This window comes from Acinonyx jubatus, chromosome D1, assembly GCF_027475565.1.
Source record: "Acinonyx jubatus isolate Ajub_Pintada_27869175 chromosome D1, VMU_Ajub_asm_v1.0, whole genome shotgun sequence".
NCBI lineage: Eukaryota > Metazoa > Chordata > Mammalia > Carnivora > Felidae > Acinonyx > Acinonyx jubatus.
Window position 1 is genome coordinate 105872095 of NC_069390.1, and position 21258 is coordinate 105893352.

Consider the following 21258-nt stretch of genomic DNA (forward strand, 5'->3'; position numbering starts at 1 on the left):
AATAAAATCAGAAATGAAACAGTAGTTAACAACTGATACCAGAGAAATACAAAGGACCCCAAGAAACTAATTATATGCCAACAAAGTAGACAATCTAGAAGTAATGGATAAATTCCTAGAAACACACAATCTTCAAGGAATGAATCACAAAGATACAGAAAATCTGAATTGACCAATTTCTAGTAAGGAAACGGAATCATTAAGCAAAACCTCCCAACAGACAAAGGCTCAGGACCAGATGGCTTCATTGGTGAGTTTTACCAAACATTTAAAGATTTAATGCCCACCCTTCTCAAATTCTTCCAAAAAACTGAAGAGGAGAGAATGTTCCAGAACTCATTTTATAAGGCCACTATTACCCTGATTCAAAAACCAAAGGCACCACACAAAAAAGAAACTCACAGGCCAATATTCTTGATGAACATAGATGCAAAAATCCCCAACAAAATTTAGCAAGCCAAATTCAGCAAGCCAAATTCAGCAATGCATTAAAAGGATCACACACCATGCATGATCAAGTGAGATTTATTCTAGGGATACAAGAATGATTCAACATCTGCAACTCTATCAACAAGATATAACACTTTAATGAAATGAAAAATAAAAAATCATATGATCATTGCAATCAATGCATAAAAAGCATTTGACAAAATTCAACATCCATTTATGATAAAAACTCTCATTCCAAGTGGGTATAAAGAGAATGTACCTCAACACAATAAAGGGCATATTGACAAACCCAAAGCTAGTATCATTCTCAACGGCAAAAAACCAAAAGCTATTCCTTTAAGATTAAGAACAAGACAACAATGCCCACTCTCACCACTTTTATTCAATATAGCACTTTTAGTGATATAGGCAAGAGAAATTAGGCAAGAAAAAGAAATAAAAGTCAGAAGTAGTAAGAACCAAAAAGGAAAAAGGAAAACTGTCACTCTTTGCAGATGACATACTATAGAAAATCCTAAAGGATTTTCATCAAGAAGCTGTTAGAACTAATAAATACATTCAGCAAAGTGGTAGAACACAAAATCACTATATAGAAATGTGTGGCTTTTCTACACACTAATGATGGACTGCTAGAAAGAGAAATTAAGAAAGCAATTTCATCTACAATTCCATCAAAAAGAATAAGATATGTACCTAGAAAAAACTTTTAACCAAGGAGGTGAAAGACCTGAATACTAGAAACTGTAAGATACCAATGAAAGAATTTGAAGAACACAAATAGATGGAACGATATTCCATGCTCATGGATGGAAGAATTAGTATTGTTAAAATGTCCATATAACCAAAACAATCTATAGATTCAATGCAATCCCTATCAAAATTTTGATGGCATTTTTAACAGAAATAGAACAAATAATCCTCAAATTTGTATGGAACCATAAAGGATCCCAAAGAGACAAAGCAATCTTGAGAAAGAAGAACAAACCTGGAGGTATCATGGTCCCTAATTTCAATTACACTAAAAGTAATAGTAATAGTATTACACTAAAAGTAATAGTAATCAAAACAATACCATTCTAACACAAAAACAGACACATCGGCCAATGGAATGGAACTAACACCCCCAAAGTAAACCCACATATATACAATTAGTTTGGGACAAAAGAATCAAGAACATACAATGGAGAAAGGACCATCTCTCCAATAAATGGTGCTGAAAAACTTGTCAGCCACAAGCAAAAGAATAAAACTAGACTGCTATCTTACACTATACACAAAAATTAACTCAAAATGTATTACATATGTGAATAGAAGACTTGAAACCATAAAATTCCTACAGAAAAACTTATGCAGTAAGCTCCTTGACATCAATCTCTATGATGTGCTTGTAGATCTGACTCCAAAGGCAATTGAAACAAAAGCAAACAAATGGTCTACATCAAACTAAAAAGCTTCTGCACAGCAAGGAAAACCATCAACAAAATGAAAAGGCAATCTACTGAATGGGAGAAGATAATCCCAGTAAGGGGCTACCATCCAAAATAGAGAACATTTACAACTTGACAATAAAAAAAAATTAAAAATAGCAGATCTGAATAGATCTTTTGTTCAAAGAAGAGAGATGCCCAAGAGACACATGAAAGGATAGGCAACAACAGTAATCACTGCAATCAAATCACACCTCACCCCTGTAAAAATGGCTATTATCAAAAGAACAAGAAATAGCAAGTGTTGACGAAGATGTGGAGAAAAGGGAACCCCTGTACGCAGATGGTGGGAATGTATACTGGTGCAGCCACTATGGAAAACAGTACAGAGATTCCTCAAAAATCAAAAACAGATCTACCATATGATGCAGCTTTTCCACTTTGGGTATTTATCCAAAGAAAACAAAAACTCTAATTTGAAAAGGTATGTGCACCGCTATAGGTTCAGTGCAGCATTATTTACAATAAGATACAGAAAAAACCTAAATGACCATCAAGAGATAAACAGATAAAGAAGATGTAGTATAAATACACAATGGATTACTATTAGCCAAAAATAAGAACAAAATCTTGCCATTTGTGACAACATGGATGGACCCCGAGTGTATGAGGCTAAGTGAAATAAGTCAGAGAAAGACAAGTAGTATACGATTTCACTCATATGTGCAAACAAACAAACAAACAAATAAACAAACAAAAGAATACTAAAGCAAGCTCAAAAGATTCAGAGAACAGACTGATGGTTACCAGAGGGGAAGGGAGTTAGGGGATAGGGGAAATGTGTAAAGGGGGTCAACTGTATGTTGATAGATGGTGACTAGACTTTGGTGGTAATTATTTTGTATCCCATATGAATGTTAAATAATAGTGTTGTACACCTGAAAGCAATATAATGTTACATGCCAATTTTACTTCAATTTAAAAAAATACTTACAATGGCAGAAACAGAAGTAAACAAAACCAAACAACACAAATGAAAAAACCTAAGCATGGGTATAATCTAGAATTCTAAAAGGGAAGTGGATAAAGAAATTACAGTGTATAAATAATGGAATGCTATACAGTCAGTAGTTATGAATCCATTCTACATGAAGTCATGTGAAATGAAGAAAAGGATCACCCTAAGAATATGTCCTTCTCAACAGTCTTCAGTGAAAACGAAGTTGCCATGTACCACACTCTGGGCAGCAGCCAAGAGAGCCCTCCTAGATGGTTCATTACCCTTGCTACATGGTTCTTGGCTTCTTGGCATCCAGGCCATTCATCCACCTTCTTAGAGATCTTAATACTCCTGAAACATGACAAAGTCCCAACTTTCAGTGAGTCACAGTTATTCAGTGGGTGGCTAAATGACAGAGAAACAGAAAGCATAGAGCAAAAACTGGGACTGTACGTAAGGTCAAGCTGGGAGCCTCCTAAACCTCCTTAGCCTAAACCTAAACCTCCTAAATTTCCAAATACATCTTCCCCATCCTAAGCCCCACCCCAGAAAATAACACCTTCCTTCCTCAATGGGTAGCACCCTTTCCCCTGTAAGTCCCAAGATAAAGGATACTGCTTTCCCCCACACCCAACCCAACAATCTGCCTTACAAGTTTCCCCATTCATGCTACACACCGCTCAGGATATTCTGTTGGGTTTTGTTTTTAGGGCAATGTCAAAAAGGAGAAAGATAAAATGAACACAACTTAAAGAGAGTAAAACTAAATTAAATTAACTTCTTGTCAACCACAATTCATGTTGAGTTCTAGTCAAAGCCCTATGAAATTCAATAGTTCATAGAACTTTGTACTTCACAAATAAGAAGAGATGATGGAGATTTTCCCTTGAAAGTTGCTAGGCATATTACAATCAGGGATAAATCTCTTGAAGTTAAAAAGAGTAAAAGAAAAGAATGGCAAGCACACAATAAAGTCAATATATCATTAAGCTGAGCTGACTTCTTTCCCCATCTGCCACCCACAACTGGATCCACCAACGAACAGGGATTCAAGTAAATGGAAACTGCAGTCAATAGTATTTTTCTTTTCATAATCACCTAGACCCTGAGGGGAAAAAAATTTTTTTTAAATAACCCTCCCCTAGATTCAACACCAACAATTCTTCTAAAATTCATATAAAATATGTAATGTGCCATACCCAGTCCCAACCAAAAACAGTTAAAAAGAAATGAAAATGCTTTCCAGGCACTTTCCTTGCCCAGAAATTCATTTCTGAGTCATATACATTTCTACTGCAGGTGGAGAGCATTTCACATATTACAAAGCCGACTGTTAAGTCTTAACAGAAAAGTTGCAAAGCAAGATTTACTAAAGAAATATCATAAAACAACATGAGAAGAAACCATATAGATTAATGTGGATCACCTCCTTCATGCGGGACAGAACTCTTAAAGAAATGCAAGTTCACTCAAAAACAGAAAACTAACATGGAACACAGTTTAAATTTTTTTTTAATGTTTATTTATTTTTGAGAAAGAAAGAGCACTTACCGGGGGATGGGCAGAAAGAGAGGGAGACAGAATCTGAAGCAGGTTCCAGGCTCTGAGCTGTCAGCACAGAGCCCGATGCAGGGCTCTAACCCATGAACCATGAGATCATGACTTGAGCCGAAGTTGGATGCTCAACCAACGAAGCCACTCAGGAGCCCCAAAATGGAACACAGTTTAAAAATAAAACAAAACCTCAAACAAATTAAAAAACAGATAAAAATACTTCATCAATCTTTTGATGCAGAGCTGTATCACACAAGCCAAAAAGAACAGCTCCTGAGAGTAGATGTAAAACCGTTTACTCTGCATAGGAAAAGGCATCAATTCATATAGAAGTTATCATGTCTAAATTATGCCAATAGTCTCAGTACAAATTAAAGATGTAATGGGTCTTATGTCACCCGGAATAATCTAACAAACACTCCATTGATATAACAATTCTTTATAAAGCAACCTGCCATGGCCAGGGACGGTGGTCTGTGAAGAAAACACTGAAATATTAGGCAGTAAAAGCCTAACCACAACCTTTTTCTCTTTCCTTTTTTTTTTTTTTTGAAAAAGGTCAAGATTATAAATATTAAAAACTTAATTTGACTGGATAATGAATATCTTGAACACCCCAGTTGTTTCTTTTTCATCGTATTCACTACTTTGCAGATTTTCATCATTAGCAATTCACATGAAGATGGCCATAAACCAAACATAATGAATGCTACCAGATACACAAAAATTAATCTTATATTACATGCTCAGAACCAAATCTCTCAGCTTGTTAGGCACAGCTAAAAGGAACAATGTTATTGAAAGAAGAGTTCAGTTGGAATACAGTTAAAGATACTCTTGCCTCACTCTTTAGAAGGGCAAGCTACCTTCTCTGGCTCGGGTAAGACTTCAAGCTTCCTTCAGGTTTAGCTTAGATGTCACTCCCTTCAGGAAGCTCTTCTAGATTCACCAAACCCAGGTTAGACACCACTTGCTCTCTCTCTGTGCTCATCCCCTACTTACCCTGCTCCCTACTGCCTCCTCCAGGGCACAGATCACAGCAGGTATCCACCACATTTTTTGTAATTATATGCAGAGCTGTCTGTAACTTCTGCCGAACTAAAAACTGTGACAGCAGGAAAGGGATTTTTCTTTATGCTTTATCCTCTGTACCTGCACTCACTACGCCCGGCACATGATAACTTACTAAAAAATTCTTAGGTGAAAGAATAGATGGAAGAAATATTACAACAAGCTGGAGATTAACAGGTAAGTGGACATTTTTAATTCTTAAATAAGTAGAATGTGATTGAAATAATACAGAAGGTTTATACTCCAGTTCTTGGCACCACATATAGAACATGGCCAAATATTTTTATTGTGAAAACAGTATAAATACATTGTATATACAGCCTGTTGGGGAGATAAATTTAAAAAATCACTTAGTAGCATAAAAACAATTATAATATTTGAGGTCTTTCTTCCTCTGAAATCTTTACCTTTCTTCCTCTGTATCAAAACTCACTAGAGGCAAGAACATGGTTCTGTGCAGTTCCTAGAAGACCACTGCATTCTATGATGTCACAAAGTCCCCTGCAGCAAAGAGCTAGGTCTCCTACCAAACTGTTCTATTATAGCAACAACAACAACAACAACAACAACAACACTGACGACCATGACAGATGCTAACACGCTGCAGTAACTCTACCTATGCTAATTCCACGGTTAGGAGGAACCAGAAGGAAAGCTACAGGGTAAAACACAGCTTGGGCCAATGTGTAAGAAGGAAAGAGGAGGAAAGAAAACACACCGCGTCAAAGCAAGCTTTCTCTTCTCCGTTTTCAAAAGTAGCACACAAAAGCTTAGAGCCTCTGATGGAGTTCTGGCTGCTGTTGCTGAGCCAGTTGACGTTCGTCTGTACCATGAGGTACAGTACTGTTCCTCCTATTTCACAACTCTCTTTCTGAGGATAAATGAGCTACTAATGAGAGCATTCTTAGAGCTCCTTCAAAGGAACTCAAGGTCACATTATTTTCATTGTCCCTGGGATATTTATTAAGAGGTCTCTCTTTGTCATTCTAATTTAAAGGAGCCAAATCTTGTACATCAGAATGCCTTGGGAATCAGTGGTAGAGCTGACAATTTTGATAATTCTACAGAGGGTTAAGGATGGTTTAAATTCTGCACTGTGCACTGTGCACTGTGCTGAGAAGACGGAGGTACACTATTTAAAACACTATCACGCCTCCCTGAGGAAGAATTATTGACCCCAGATTCAGTCATTCCCCACTACATTGGGCTCTCTTTTGCCTATTTCCTACTGACTTAAGTGTCTTTCCATGTAGAGAGACAAAAGTGTTACTCATGCTGAATATTTATGGGTGTCAGTGAAGTGAAGGAAAAAGAAATACCCAGAGGAAACTTTCAAAGAAACTAGCTCATGCTATTTACTTTGAGACTAATAGCCATTTTCTAATTGGTGCTATCTGGTCCCATAAAAGTAAATTCGTATTGGAAAATGCAAAGTTAATAACCAAGGAATAACCTACTGGGAGAGAGAAGATGACCAAGAAGCTGAAACACTCACTGTTCCTGCAATTATTGAGCTGAGGTTAGAAGAGCGCAGCAAATAAAACCTGGGAACATGCCAGGAGAGCCCTCTAAAGCTGACATCACAAAATCCTAGCATCTATTCTTGTTTATGAGAGGCAAAGTAAAAAAGACGCAGCCAAACTGGAGCAAGACAGTAAAAGTGCATTAGTGCTAATATTATAAATAGCAGTAGCAACGGCAATTACTACTGTCAAAACTGTAGTGTACATGGATTTACTTGCGAATACTTTTATTTATCTAAAAACAATCCTGGTTTTACTTTACACTACCTTTATTCATTTTCACGGAGGTCATTTTAACAGAGAAGGGAAGAGGGAGAAAAACAGAAGTAGAGCATAAATAGGAATTTCACACATAGGCTGTTACTTGTAACTACCCCCACATCCTGTCTTTGTTCAAGAATGGCAAATTGGTTTTTCCTTGGGTAGGAATCCCAGCAGACTGATACAGGCCATACTGAGAATGACTGCTTGGGCTAAATGGAAAGGAATATATCCTAGATGGGGCATGGAGAGATCAACCACCAGTAATATGGACCTGTCATCCTGGGTCTAGTCCAGTGGGAGATGTTGCTCCTTGAGGGATATGCGGCAATGTCTGAAAATATTTCTGGTTGTCCCAACTGGAGAAGCACTGGGGCAGTACTGGTGGTAGAGGCCAGGGAAGATGCTTAACAGTCCACAATCACTCCCAACCCACCAAAACAAAGAACTATCTGAGCCAGAATGTCAGGAGTGTCGGAAGTTGGGAAACCACAATTTAGTCAAACCTACCGTACAGTGAGTTCATGGATCAAGTCTTTACCCAAATGACATAAAACTGGAAGGAAGCTACCCATCCTAATGCTGGAATAATTCTATACAATTTCACTGGAGTATTAGATCTACAGAGTCGATGTGATTTACATAGGTTATGCTGATCTGCCCCTAACTTAGTATTGTGATCACAGATTATTTTATCCCTTAAAGCCTTGGTTTCTTCATCTACAAGAAGAGAGCATTAGACTAGATAATCACTGTTATCATAAACAAAAACAAAACTGCTGGTAAGTTCCTTAGTCCTTGTTGATACTCTTTAACAAAAGACGATTTTTCTTCAGTTTAAGACAAGTTTACCAATTCCTTTCAATCCCTGTTAAAGCAGACTTACTAGCTGTGCCCAAAATTAAAACTATTTTAGTTTTCATTGAATGCTTAATTATTTTCCATATGAACATTCTTCTTTGAGATGCTTTGGCATCTCAAGGTATTCTGACCTTCTTTTCCCTCACTATTACACTATCTGAACTTGGCTGCTCCAACCGTCTATTCTATCATCTCCTGTATCATTTAAACTATTAGGGCCAATCATATAGCTGCTTATAATTATACTTCTCTTTTTTCACTCTATAAATCTCCTTTATCAGTCAATTAATTGATTCAAATACTTCAGGGCCTTCGTTGTGCCTATGACCATAACACTGGACACAGGAGTAGAGGCAAGAGCTGCATGTGTTGGTACAAAACACAGTTTCTACCTCTGAGGCATTTACAGGCTAAGAGGATGAAACACGTGAAGCTATTAGAGAACAAGTCGTATTAACGAGGTGGTAGCAGGGCAATGTCACTACAAGGGTAAGAAATGCCACAAACATGAAATGAAATTTCTACTGCACACAGATTAAGGATGACCCAGAAGCTATCATAAAAAATGTTAGGAAAAAAACTTCAAAGGTTGGTTCTGTGTTTTAAAGGTATGTTAGACAGATAGGCAAAATATGTTGAACAACAAACTGTAAGAACCAGCGAATGTTCTCTCCAGAAAGTAAAATTATTCAGAAACAGTTCCAAGTTAAAGATGAGACAACATGCCCAAAATGAAGTGACTTGAGCCAAGCCTCATATCAGCAAACCAAGATATTTAACCTACTTGCAGCTTCAGTCTCTCCTAGGAATGTGACCGACAGCCAGTCAATATGGAATCACCTGGTCAGCACTAGTGAGGTCATCTGCCCAAAAGACCATTTCCATCCCCAACAGGAAGGTGACCTTGTCTGAAATAATCCACTCTTCAATTAAAAAAAAAAAAAAAAAATTCCTTTCCCTGCTCTCCTCTACCTATACCTTTCATTTTTTAAAGCTCTTTGGAGGATCTCTGTATCTGCTAATGGGATGCTGCCTGATTCATGAATTGTTGAGTAAATCCATTAAAATCTTTCAATTTTACTCAACTGAATTCTCCCTTTTAAAAGAAATTAATCATGTCAAACCATACATGTTGAGTTAGATCACATCTATCAAAATGGAGATCCCACAAACCAACTCTGAAAAAGGGACATTTATTTTAGAACTAAGGGACAGCACACTTAACCATACTGATAGTTCATCAAGGTCTCAACATGTATACCAAGGAACTTTCTGAAGCAAAGTATGCATATTCACCCTCAAAGCTCAATATCAGCACTATGCCATAAAATGAAGTTATTTAACCCTTATGACACACGTTTAAATATTTCTTAAATCATGATCAAATTATTTTCACCTCTGGTGCCTCTTGTGGTATTGAAACTGCTATGTCCACTACCTAGTCTGCTATTATGTTCACTACCCAGCTGTCCAATAGCTGATATCTCAAGTTTCTGGTATCACTTGGGAAGACTGCACTTTAGATGTCATTTCAGTATTATAAAAATAATTCTATGTTTAAACAAACACAAGATCAAAATAAAGATTAACTCTGAAATGTGCCCTGTCAGCAACGTCTCCTTAGAGGATAATCTTTTTTTGAGATTTTTTTCATAATGGTCTTACTCAAAACCAGATTCTAGCTCTTTGTGGCCTCTCTCTCCAACTCCAAAATCTCCAGCTAGTGGTCAAGCTTTCCTTCAATCTGTCATGACTTCATCTGTCATTAGTATCTCCCTTCTGCCTAAGGAGGCTCACTGGCTTAGAATGTCCATGAAGTGTAGTGCCCTCAACTTTTAAATCAATGCAATCTCAATTTAATCTAATACACAGTACTATGAAAACAAATGCTGAGCAAATCACACTATTATTCAATTGATCACATTCCATCTGTTTTTGGCATGGTCGCAAATAAGTCCACATTACAAATGAACAGATTTTAAATTGAGAGGACTGGTCAAGCACTGTTTATGTATAAGTTTTCCATTGTTCTATGTATTTGTTACTTAATTTTATATCAAAGAATATGAAAGTATAACTGCTCTTTTTCAAAATTCAGAGAGAATTTTTAATAACACTCTCAAGAGTCCTTTGACAGTGAATCAAAATAAAATTCTGCCTCTGTTTGCATTAAATATACCCTAGTGCATCCAGTACTTATGCATAAAGGATCCAGAAGGAGAAAGACGGGAAGAATAGAAAAAGAAAAAAACAACTCTTATTAAAACACTCTTAAAACTAACAGTGATTACAGAAATAATAAGAGAGCCCCTAAAATAATGAGAAGACTACACGACGTTGGACTCTACACACCCTTTGGATTCAAAGGAGAAGAGTCATATATTTAGTGCTACCAGAAGTAAAAACATACCTAATTTTATTCTCCGTATCGTCACTGTCCGATTCTTCAGAGCTTTTGTACTTATCTGGATCTGGAAGTGTGCTTGGATCAAATCCATCATCATCATCATCATCACTCCAATCCAGAAAAGCTTCCTCTTCATCTCTGGCCTAAGAAAACACAAGGGAAATTGTGGTTTAAGAAAACAGCTGATGAATAATCAAGTCTTATTTCTAGACCCAAATAAATACTTCTCTAATTAAGAGCCTCAAATTGAAGCCTTCTATTCTGGTGAAAGCCTCTATGTGACTTTCCGAACAATAATCATTTGCAAAGAGAAAGAAACCCCATGTCATTTCAAAATTACAATGAAAATATGGTTCAGAAAGTAAATCACCATGAAGTCCCTTAAACACAACATGAGAAAAATTTTATTTTTCACAGAACTTAACTGTCAAAGAAATAAAGTATAAATAAAGTTGTCTTAGTGCTCCTGTTCACACACAAGTGAATTTCAAACTTCCCAAAAATATTATGTGAAAATATAAAAGGCCAGAAGAGAAGGTACAGGAATTCCTTTGTTGTCTGATGGCCTTATGACCACAGTAATCTAAGTGTTAAAATTAACAATCAGGTCTATATAAGCTCATTAATAACGAGTGTTCTAAATTCCAGTATAAGTATGAAGTCACTAAAACAACGGAAAAGGAGAGAAATACCAAGAGACAGGAAATGCAGTAATACATGGAAGAGGTTGGGAATAATTCAGTTTCATGCAAGCAGGTACGTAGGTGGGCTTTTTTTGCTTTTATTTTATAGTGGGTTATTTTTGTCAAAGAACAAAGTAATATAATGTTAAAATAAACTTACTACACATTTATGTAATGACCACCCTTATAGAAAATTTATTTCTGGCACACTGTGCTTCTTGTCTACTCGGTTACAAAACCAAGCATCGCCACATGCATTTAACAGATTATAAGTAGGACTAAAAAAAAATTCTGGATGAAATTCTCTCCGTTACCATCTTTATAATTCTTCTTCACACCATGTGAGACAAACGTCAATGATTCTGTTTTCAAATGTTTAATGTTCTTTCCCAGAAAGTGAATAACAACTCAGAATAGCACAGCAAGTGAGGGTGCAGGCCGCCATAGAGGCCCTCTAACACTTTCTGAACATCTCTCCCTTAATAACCTCTAAACATAACAAAAGGAAGAAGAAGAAAAGAAAAGAAGGATTAGTCACCACTGCAAAAGGCCCCTACTGCTTTCCTGGTAACTCTCCCTGCTGACAATAACAGGCCTGAAAAAAATATATCAAAATTGGGGAGGGCTGTCATCAGAAGCAGTAAGCAGCATCCTCCACAGCAGACTATATGGTTTACTTGAAAATAATCAAGGATATCAACAAAAAGTGAATATCATCATATGTTCAAAAACACTAATCTCCTGGGCTACAAGATCTTTTCAATTTTCCAGTCAGATGCTCTCAAAGGAATTTGAAGACAGAGCAGACTCAAAACGACTCTCAACTTTTCGGGCTTAGGACACCTTTACACTTAAAAAGTATGAAAGACTCCAAAGATCTTCTGTGAACGTGGATTATTTACTGTATTAGAAATTAAGATTTAAAAAAACTAATTTAAAAGTAACAATAAAATTCACTACATATTAACATTAAGTGGCATATTTTATGAAAAACAGCCATAATTTCCCACAATAAAAGAACACTTTTATATTTTTGCAAGTTTCTTTAATAACCAGTTTAAAAGAAGACACCAGGAGGCCCAAATGTACTCTGCCTTCGCAGTGTATTGTTCCAGGTCAAGTATATGAAGAAAATCCAGTCTCTCTGAGATAGGAAAGGGAGGAGTCATTTAATAGCCTTTCCAGGTAACTGCACTTGACTTTTCTTTGATAACATAAACCCTGGTGAGTACTTTTTTTTTTTTTTTTTTTTGAGAGAGAAAGAGAGAGAGAGAGAGAGAGAGAGCATGAGCAGGGAAGAGGGGCAGAGGGAAAGAAAGATGGGAAAGGGCCAGAGAGAGAGACAGAGGGAGGGAGAGAGAGAGAGAGAATGATTATGAACCTTAAGCAGGCTCCATACTCATGGTGAAGCCTGAGGCATGGCTCAATTCCACAACCCTGGGATCATGACCTGAGTTGAAATCAACCTGAGTGGTCCAGGCACTCCGGTTCTTAACAAATAGTTGTAACGCAGAATCTGAAGCCATTCTGTACTATTACATTAAAATCCATTGGTCTACTTTTCACTTTGAACATATCCTTTACCAGTGAATGACTGCATAACATCATGCATCAGCTATTTGGAAAATACTGGTTCACTGAAGTACGCAGATCTTCCTTACATGGATCTTGAAATTTTGACACGTTTTATTATACAATATTTTTTTAGGTCACATTTGTTAATATCACATTGATATCATAAGAAGTGCCTTGCAAAAAAAGTATGGGGAAGCTACTGGTGGATACAAGCTTTCCAAAATATTTTCTTCATATTTTATGGTTAACAGCAAATATTTTTGATTTTTCCCTTGAAATGCAAGCAAGAAGTATCATTTTCCTCGGGTTGCTTTCAAACATTTCTCTTCATCACAGAGTTTTACCATATTATGTCTGGGGCAAGGTGTTCTTTGTGTTCATCTTTCTTGGGGCTCTGTAAGCTTCTTGGATCTATCATTTCATGTTTTTCACTAAATTTGGGAAAATTTTGGCCATTATTTCTTCTTATGCCTCTATGTCATCTCTCCTTCCATGATTGCAAGGACATGTATATTGGCCTACTTCACAGTTCTCTGAGCTTTTGTTCACTTTTCTTCAATTTTTTTGTGTGTTTTTGTTTTGTTTTTAAGATTTTATTTTTAAGAAATTTCTACACCGAATGTGGGGCTCGAACCCACAACCTGGAGATCAAGAATCACACACTCTACCAACTGAGCTAGCCAGGCACCTAGCTTACTGTTCTTTGGACAGGGTCATTTCTACCCTGTCTTCAGGTTTGGCTATTCCTTTCTTCCGATATTTCCAAAGTACTTTTGAAGCCATCCAGCAATTTTTTTTTAAAGTAATTCAGTTCTAGAACTTCCAAGTTTTTGTTGTTGTTGTCGTTGTTGTTTTTTAATTTTATTTTTGAGAGAGAGACAGAGTGCAAGCTGGGGAGTAGCGCAGAGAGAGAGAGAGAGAGAGAGAGAGAGAGAGAGAGAGAGACAGAATCTGAAGCAGGCTCCAGGCTCTGAGCTATCAGCGCAGAGCCCAATGTGTGGCTTGAACTCAAAGACTGTGAGATCATGACCTGAACCAAAGTCAGACACCCAAGAGACCTAAGACACCCAGGTGCCCCAAGTTTGTTTTGTTTTAAACATAGTTTCCATTGCTCTGAGATCATCTCTCTGCTTATTCATTCATATTATACTTTCCTTTAATTCTCTGAACATACCTTAATTCCTGAACATATTTAAAATAGCTGCTTTGAAATCTTTGCTTAATTTAAATCTGGCCTAATCGTTTCTTTGAATGCCTTTCTCTTCAGTATGGATCACATTTTCCTGCCTAACTCCATCTCTAGTATTTTTGTAGAAAAACAGACATGGCTGATATGGAAATTGAATTCTGTCCCATTTTTCTGAGGACTACTGGATTTATATTCTATTAGGCAGTTATCTTACTTGGATTCAAACCACAAACTCCAACTCAGGGTGCTCAGCTGCTTATATCTCTGTATTGTCCTTATGGCTTCCAATTGCTACTTTTTTAGCCTGGCTTCCTAAGAGCCTATCAAATGTGACACTCAGCCAAGGATTTAAGCAGAATTAGGCTCACTCTCTCTATGGTTTCCTTGTGGGTGGGAATAACTCTAATTTCCACCTGCTCTGTGGGCATGAGACCTATGCTCTGACACTTCAAGCAGAATATTTCATTTAACTGCATTTTAACACCTAATACCATTTAATATGCTCTTTTAGCATTTATTATAAAGCACATGGCCATAAGATATCTATAACAGGAGAAAGAAATTAGACAGTGAGACTCAGTATAAATATCTCATTCAATACTCCAGTGTACAGACTTAACTATTTGAAGGAAAATACTCAGAACGATGAAAGTTTGTGTTAATATAACTCTTCCAATTAACAACATTTGGGTTCTGCTGCTTCCTGATTTATAAGACAATCACAGCATTGATGCCTATACCATACTGTCTGTACTGCAATGACACCTTAATTCATGACAATGACAGATGAATTTAAGTTCACAATTACTCCTTTCAGAAAACACAATTTCAAACTACTAGAAATGTAGGGATGATGGAAAAAAAGGCATTTTTATATTGATCTTTCTTATTTGGCTCATTCTTTGTACAGTCAAAAATACAGAACTATAAATCTGTAATATGAAAATATAATGTGCTTCTTTGATGCCTTCAATTTATTAAAAACTAAACAAAAACATTATCATTTACAACAAATACAAAGCATAAATAAAAGTCACTAGGAGTAGTGCCATAATGAAAACATTCTGGAGAAAAGTACTTTCTCGTGTCTTTCTCGCGAGGTCTAGTTTAGAAGTATGCTCCTTCTAGCCATAGAAGGTAGCAAAAAAAAAAAAAAAAAATGTAGCTGATTTTGTCTTTCTTTGTGGTTCCACAAATCATTTAAAAGAATATTTATAAAAAAGGCACTATACTCATTTTTACCTCCTTTTGGGTTCACCTTTGTGAGAACACAAATACTCTGATTGTACCCCTGTGTGTTAGGACCCCATGGCTAGAAACTTATGGCAAAGGGAATGTTTAAGCATTTTAGTAGGAAAGTAATTAAATCTTTTCCTTAGAAATGCGCACCTTGACAGCAATGGGAAGGGTGGTTGGAAGGTAGGATATCAATTTAAAAACTATAATAATCCAAGTGGAACGAGGGATTCAAGGAAGAAAGTAGCCATGGAAGTGGAGGTGGGGACAGGCCTGAGAGATGTTAAGGAGAGAAAACCAATCAGGTTCTGTGGACTAAATGGGTACATAATAATAATTCCTGGGAATCAATGTGCACAGAAGCATAACGGTATATGTCAAATACAGTTTAAGAAAGCAACTTGGTAAATACTGTGAAGATGCCTTACAAAAACACTTTTATTCAAGTCCACATGACTAGGTTCTGGGGATGCAGAGTGAATGAGACACTTGGCCATACCCTACCTTGACCATAAAACGAACTGTTCTAGGATAGTTACCCATGGAGAAGCGTTAGCATGAAAGCCAGGTTCTGCTATTTCTGGGGAATAGCCAAGCAACAGTGAATGGACTCCACTGGCCCTGCTAGATGCCTAATAGCTTACAGAACGAAGTCTTCAAGTTATGGGACCTTGAACATGTAGCTGATTGATTATGGATCCTAACTGTCAACATGCTTCTCTTGAGTTACTTCTAGGCTGAAAGATGAAAGCTCTCCTGCACCTAACTAATCACTCTCTCACCTCTTCTCCCCAACCCCAACTCAAAACAAAACCAGAACCCCTACTGTCACACCTGCACTCCTCTCTTCTCTCTTAAGGCCCGACTAGTAAGGCCTCACACACACAGAGATCAGGGTCACCTCTATGAACGGGCTGTTCCTGAAATACAATTTCAGAACCTCTGAGGAAAATATTTCACCTAAAGTAAGAATGGCTTTTCCTAAAATAGTTACTTGGAAGACTCAATCATAAGTAGGACAGAAGAAAATACCTGAAAAAGAAATGTAACTCAATGACTTCTATTTTGTTTTTGGTTTTGAGGATGGCAAGAAACACAGATGCGAAGTATCGCACTCCAACAACAAATCACAAAGGGCTCTGACGTACTTCATCTTATGTGATTCGCAAGCCCTATGAAGTAAGAAGGTAACCATTGTCTCGTTTTCAAATTGAAAAAACTGCGATTTAGAGGACAAAATAACTTAACCAAGGTCACATGAACCTGGATGTACAGGTCTTCTCCTGTATCACCCTGAATCTCAATTTTCCCCCATAAAAATCTCTGGATTTGCTGCTGGTACAAACATTTCTTCAGAAGCTTCCTAAAACATGGAGCACTGCTTTCCATGCAACTTGCGTGCACCCACCTCCGCTCTGAATGCCCTGGTCTCCCAAGTACATCTCCAGTGTCTCCTGCGTGCAACCCCACACTAGCTTCCTCATGAGACTCCCCAGAACCATTCTTCCCCTCTCTCTGGTCACATCAATTCTCTATGTTGTAATTAGAATGTTGTGGTTGCTTTTTCTTAAGTTTCAAATCTGATCGTGTCTATCACCTGCTTACAACCTTTAGGACACAGCTTCTTTCAGGTCCTAGACCAAGTCAAGCCCCTTCTCACCTCAATGTCCTCCCACCGGGTATTTTTCCACGGACTCCTCTTCCACTTCCCCTTGCCTGGTGTATGGTGGTTTTTGACACCAAACGTGGTATCCTTTCGACACCAATTTCCCAGTGCCAAACGAGTGTCCTAGTAATTCAACTCTGACACCATGCAGCGTTAGCAGAGAACCGACAGATAAAGGGCTCAGTGCCACAAGATTGCCAACACATCAGATGCCAGCTGCAGATGGGGTCCCCAAGTTACCTGTGCTTCCCCACGGCCAACTACAAATTCAGGGAGTCTCACGACCCCCTCCTCACACATTCCATAATTCTGTATAACGATTCAGAACTCAGGGAACTGCCCTGCTTATGACTGCCAGTTTATTTATTCTAAAGGTTGCAACTCAGAAACAACCAAAGGGAAGAGAGGCGTAGAGCAAGGTATGGAGTGAGGATGGGGTGCAGAGCTTCCAGGCCCTCTCCAGGTGGGCCACCTTCCTAGCATGTCGACATAGTCACCAACCTGGAAGTTCTCAGAATCTTGCTGTTCGAGAATTTTTGTTGTTGTTTTGTTTTTTAATGTTTATTTATTTTGAGAGAGAGAGCACAAGCAGGAAAGTGGCAGGGGGGGGGGGGGCAAGCAAGGGAGGGGCAGAAAAGAGAGGAGAGAGAGAGAGCATCCCAAGCAGGCTCTGTGACAGCAGCACAGAACCTGAGGAGGGGCCCAATCCCACAAACCGTGAGACAGTGGGCTGAGCCAAAACCAACGGTCAGCCACCTAACTGGCTGAGCCACCAGGTGCCCCATGTTCATGAGTTCTTATAACTCAATTTCTAGGCCCAATTTCCTCCCAAGAGATGGGGGGTGGGGCTAAAAGTTCCCACCCTCTAATCATGTGTTCTTTCTGGTGACCAGTCAGTCCCCTTCTGAAGCTATCTAGAGACTCCTCCTTGAGTTATCTCATGAACATAAACTCAAGTGTGCTGGACAGCGGCTCCTTATGAGTAATAAAATACTCCTATCACTCAGGAAATTCCAAGGATTTTAGAAGTTCAATGTCCAGAACGAAGAACAAAACCAAATAGATTTTTTATTATATCACACGTGGTTAATTCCAAGTCATCAAGTCTCAGATTAAACATTTCTAAACATCATCCTTAGTAAAATTTCTTGTGGATGTCTCTTCAGTGCTACACCTAGAGTGAATTCATTATTTAATGTCCGTATTCCTTCCTAGGGGTGCCTGGGTGGCTCAGTCAGTTGAGCGTCCAACTTCAGCTCAGGCCATGATCTCATAGCTCATGAGTTCGAGCCCTGCGTCGGGCTCTGTGCTGACAGCTGGAGCCTGGAGCCTGCTTCGGATTCTGTGTCTCCCCCTCTCTCTGACTCTAACCCACTTGTATTCTGTCTCTCTCTCTCTCAAAAATAAATAAACATTAAAAAAATTTTTTAAAAAAGCAGAATGTCAGCTTTGACACATCAAAATTTCCTAAGGGGAAAATTCCAAAATTTATAATAAACTACTTCTGATCCTGTAAAAGAATGTAAAAGTGGTGAAGAAAACAAAATTTTAGAGAAAAATGATGTATTCAAAACACATTTTGTTCTCACTAATAAAACTTCAAAATAACTTTCTAAGAAAGCATTAATACTTCATAGTTTTGAAATTTAAAATAAAGATTCTGATTGATGAAGACAGCCAACCATCTTCAGTAGTTAGGGATGGACTGATTTTCTGAGATTTACCCAAGCTATAAATCCCAGGTACGAACTTCCTGAGTGAAGAAATTATGGAAATGGTTTTTCTGAACTAGAAGCACAAAAAGGTTAATGATATTAAAGGCTGAAAGTCAGCATCTATCTACTGAGACACACGTACAGCATGGTAAACACAGGAGCAGCTGACAGTGCTGACAGGTCCCTGCTCCTGAACCACAATTCCAAATTTTAATAGCCTGACTCCTTCAGTTTTTAATGATGATGGTGTACTAATTAAAATATTTCAGAATATTTTCAGTTTCTAGCTGCTGGAAATTTATTTCATAATGCTAACGTTGGGCTTTGGCCTAAGGCTGATATGTCTACTCGGTTCTTTGGTATCTGGCCAAAGTGGGTATTTTCTGCACTTCTAATATGTACACTGGCTGAACTGCACTCGAATCCCCAACTCTGATCAAGGGTTCTGGACTCTACAATTGAGGAGTTCTTGCTCAGAAATATATCTATCTGTCCTAATTTCCAGCATTTATGAGACAAACCTAGCAAATCAGAGGAAGGCAACACATTTCAGCCCTGGCCACCCGATCACATAGGAACCTGAGAAGGGAACACGGGATGTTGGGGATGATAAAACAAGGACATCAGGGGGAACAAGCAGGAGAATTCAGGCAAAGGCCATGTGTTCAGATAATTTCTTTCTTAAATCCAGTTGGGCTTACCCGAATTCCAGCCAGTACCTTCTTAATTTTTTTCAAGCATTCCAAAACAAAAGAAATATTTGACTGAAAGACTATAAGAGGCAATATACTTAATACATGAAGTGAACATAGTTCAGAATGACAGGCAAAGGGCTCGCACATGAAGATTCAAAGCCTCAAGAGCAAGTCCCAAATTTTAAAGAAGCTTCAGAATTTGGAATATTCAATCAACAACTATTTACCACACACTTGCTGTTGAGCACTGCTATAGAAGAATGTAATCTGAAACACAGCATTGATAGAAGAGACTATGATTCAGCATTTTAACCTTAATAAGACTTTCAACAAAATAAAATTCCTTCTAAAACTGCCTTGCACAAAATTCATTATTCTTCCTAAATTACTTATTTACTTGCTTACTTAATATATGACTCTCTCACAGAGCTCTGAAAGATAGGGAGGATGCTACAATTTCATAATATCCTATTAAATAATAGTGCTTTCCATTATTGATCATCTTTCTCACTCTCTTCTTTCCAGAGGAAAGTTACACCAAATAAGATATTAAAGAAAATACAAATTCGTTTGCCACTATTGTCATAACGAATGCTTTAATATAAAACAAGTCACAAGACCCTGATTTGACTGCCCCCGCCACTGGCTGGCTGTGTGTCCTGAGGCAATTTACTAACTCTGGGAGGTTGTTTCCTCATCTGTATAATCTAAACGCTGCCATCTACCATTCAATGTTGCTGTGAGCGTCCAGTGAGAAAAGCACAACAAGAAGTCTGCAATAATGTTTATCATCCATAGTAGAACTGTACAAACAGCAAAAAAACATTCCAGCAGTTTGGTGATCTTATCCTTTTTAAGTATCCTCTGCTTTCTCCAAATATAATTCTAACATGGGCAGAAATGTGCAATAGATTTAATCTCTTTAGGAAATGATGTTATTCATAACAAAAAAATAAAGAGGAGATTATACACAAAAGAGAATAGAACTGAAACCATACAACTGATTAAGGTCACAAAGAGTTCACAGTATCAATGTTAGAATGTTAGCAAAAGTAGTTCAAGAATAAATAAAAATACTATTTTGTAAACCAAGTAGTAAATAGTCTGATCAATGGACTATTAGTCAACAGTGACAAGGACTGATAGATGTAACAACATGGGTGAATTTCAAACGCACCTTGCTAAGTGAAAGAGAATGGACCTCAGAGGCTATATACTCAGTGATTCAACTTATATTAAAATCTGGTAAAAACAACAACAAATCAGGGACAGAAAACAGATCAGGGATTGCCAGGAGTTGGGGGGCGGGGTCAGCAAGGAAGAATTTTTTGAGATGATGAGGAACCTATTGTGTATCTTTGATGGTGGCAGGCGAACACACCTATGCACTTGTCAAAATCCCTGAGTGAACACCACAGTGAATTTTACATGTATACTAATAAAGGACCCCCAAGAGAATACTTTAATGGTGTCTAAAGGTGTTCACAATGAAACAGTAGATTATAAAGACTATCTAGTAAAAAAAAAAAAAAAATGTATTGGGGAAGCTTTGGGTGGTGGACATGGATTACAGAATTTTCCTTCTTTCAATCAAGAAGTGTCTTACAATGAGTAAGTAATGTTTTTGAAGTCAAAGAGATGAAATATTGTTTTTGCAAGACTCTACAAGAAGTTTGTATGGCCTCTCCAATATGGTAACAGGGTGGGCTGTGGATTAGAAGTTCTTAACATAGCATTCCTGGAAGCCACAAAACTAATGAAACAGTATCAAAAAATTATTAGTATAGACATATACACATTTTGGAGGGAAGAAGAGCCATAACTTTTAACAGTCCATGAGCCACCAACCATCCCTCCTGCCTCCTGTCTCTGGTCAAGAAATAATGCTTGGTACAACTGTATTTCTTGGGACTGAACTGATTCTACGAACATAAGCCTCAAATTA

The 21258-nt window shown here is 37.7% G+C and overlaps 1 protein-coding gene across 3 annotated transcripts in view; it reads right to left on the minus strand.

Annotated features, from left to right (window-relative positions):
• The window catches only part of DDX10 (DEAD-box helicase 10), a 276223-nt gene that overhangs the window by 24828 nt on the left and 230137 nt on the right, over positions 1–21258 (minus strand). For all 3 annotated transcript variants that reach the window (XR_008290714.1, XM_027036452.2, XM_053204134.1), the window contains exon 17: positions 10558–10697. Coding sequence is in view for 2 of the 3 variants with exons in the window: in XM_027036452.2 (XP_026892253.1) it covers positions 10558–10697 (140 nt within the window). In the remaining variant the exon portion in view is untranslated. The remainder of the gene's footprint in view (positions 1–10557; positions 10698–21258) is intronic.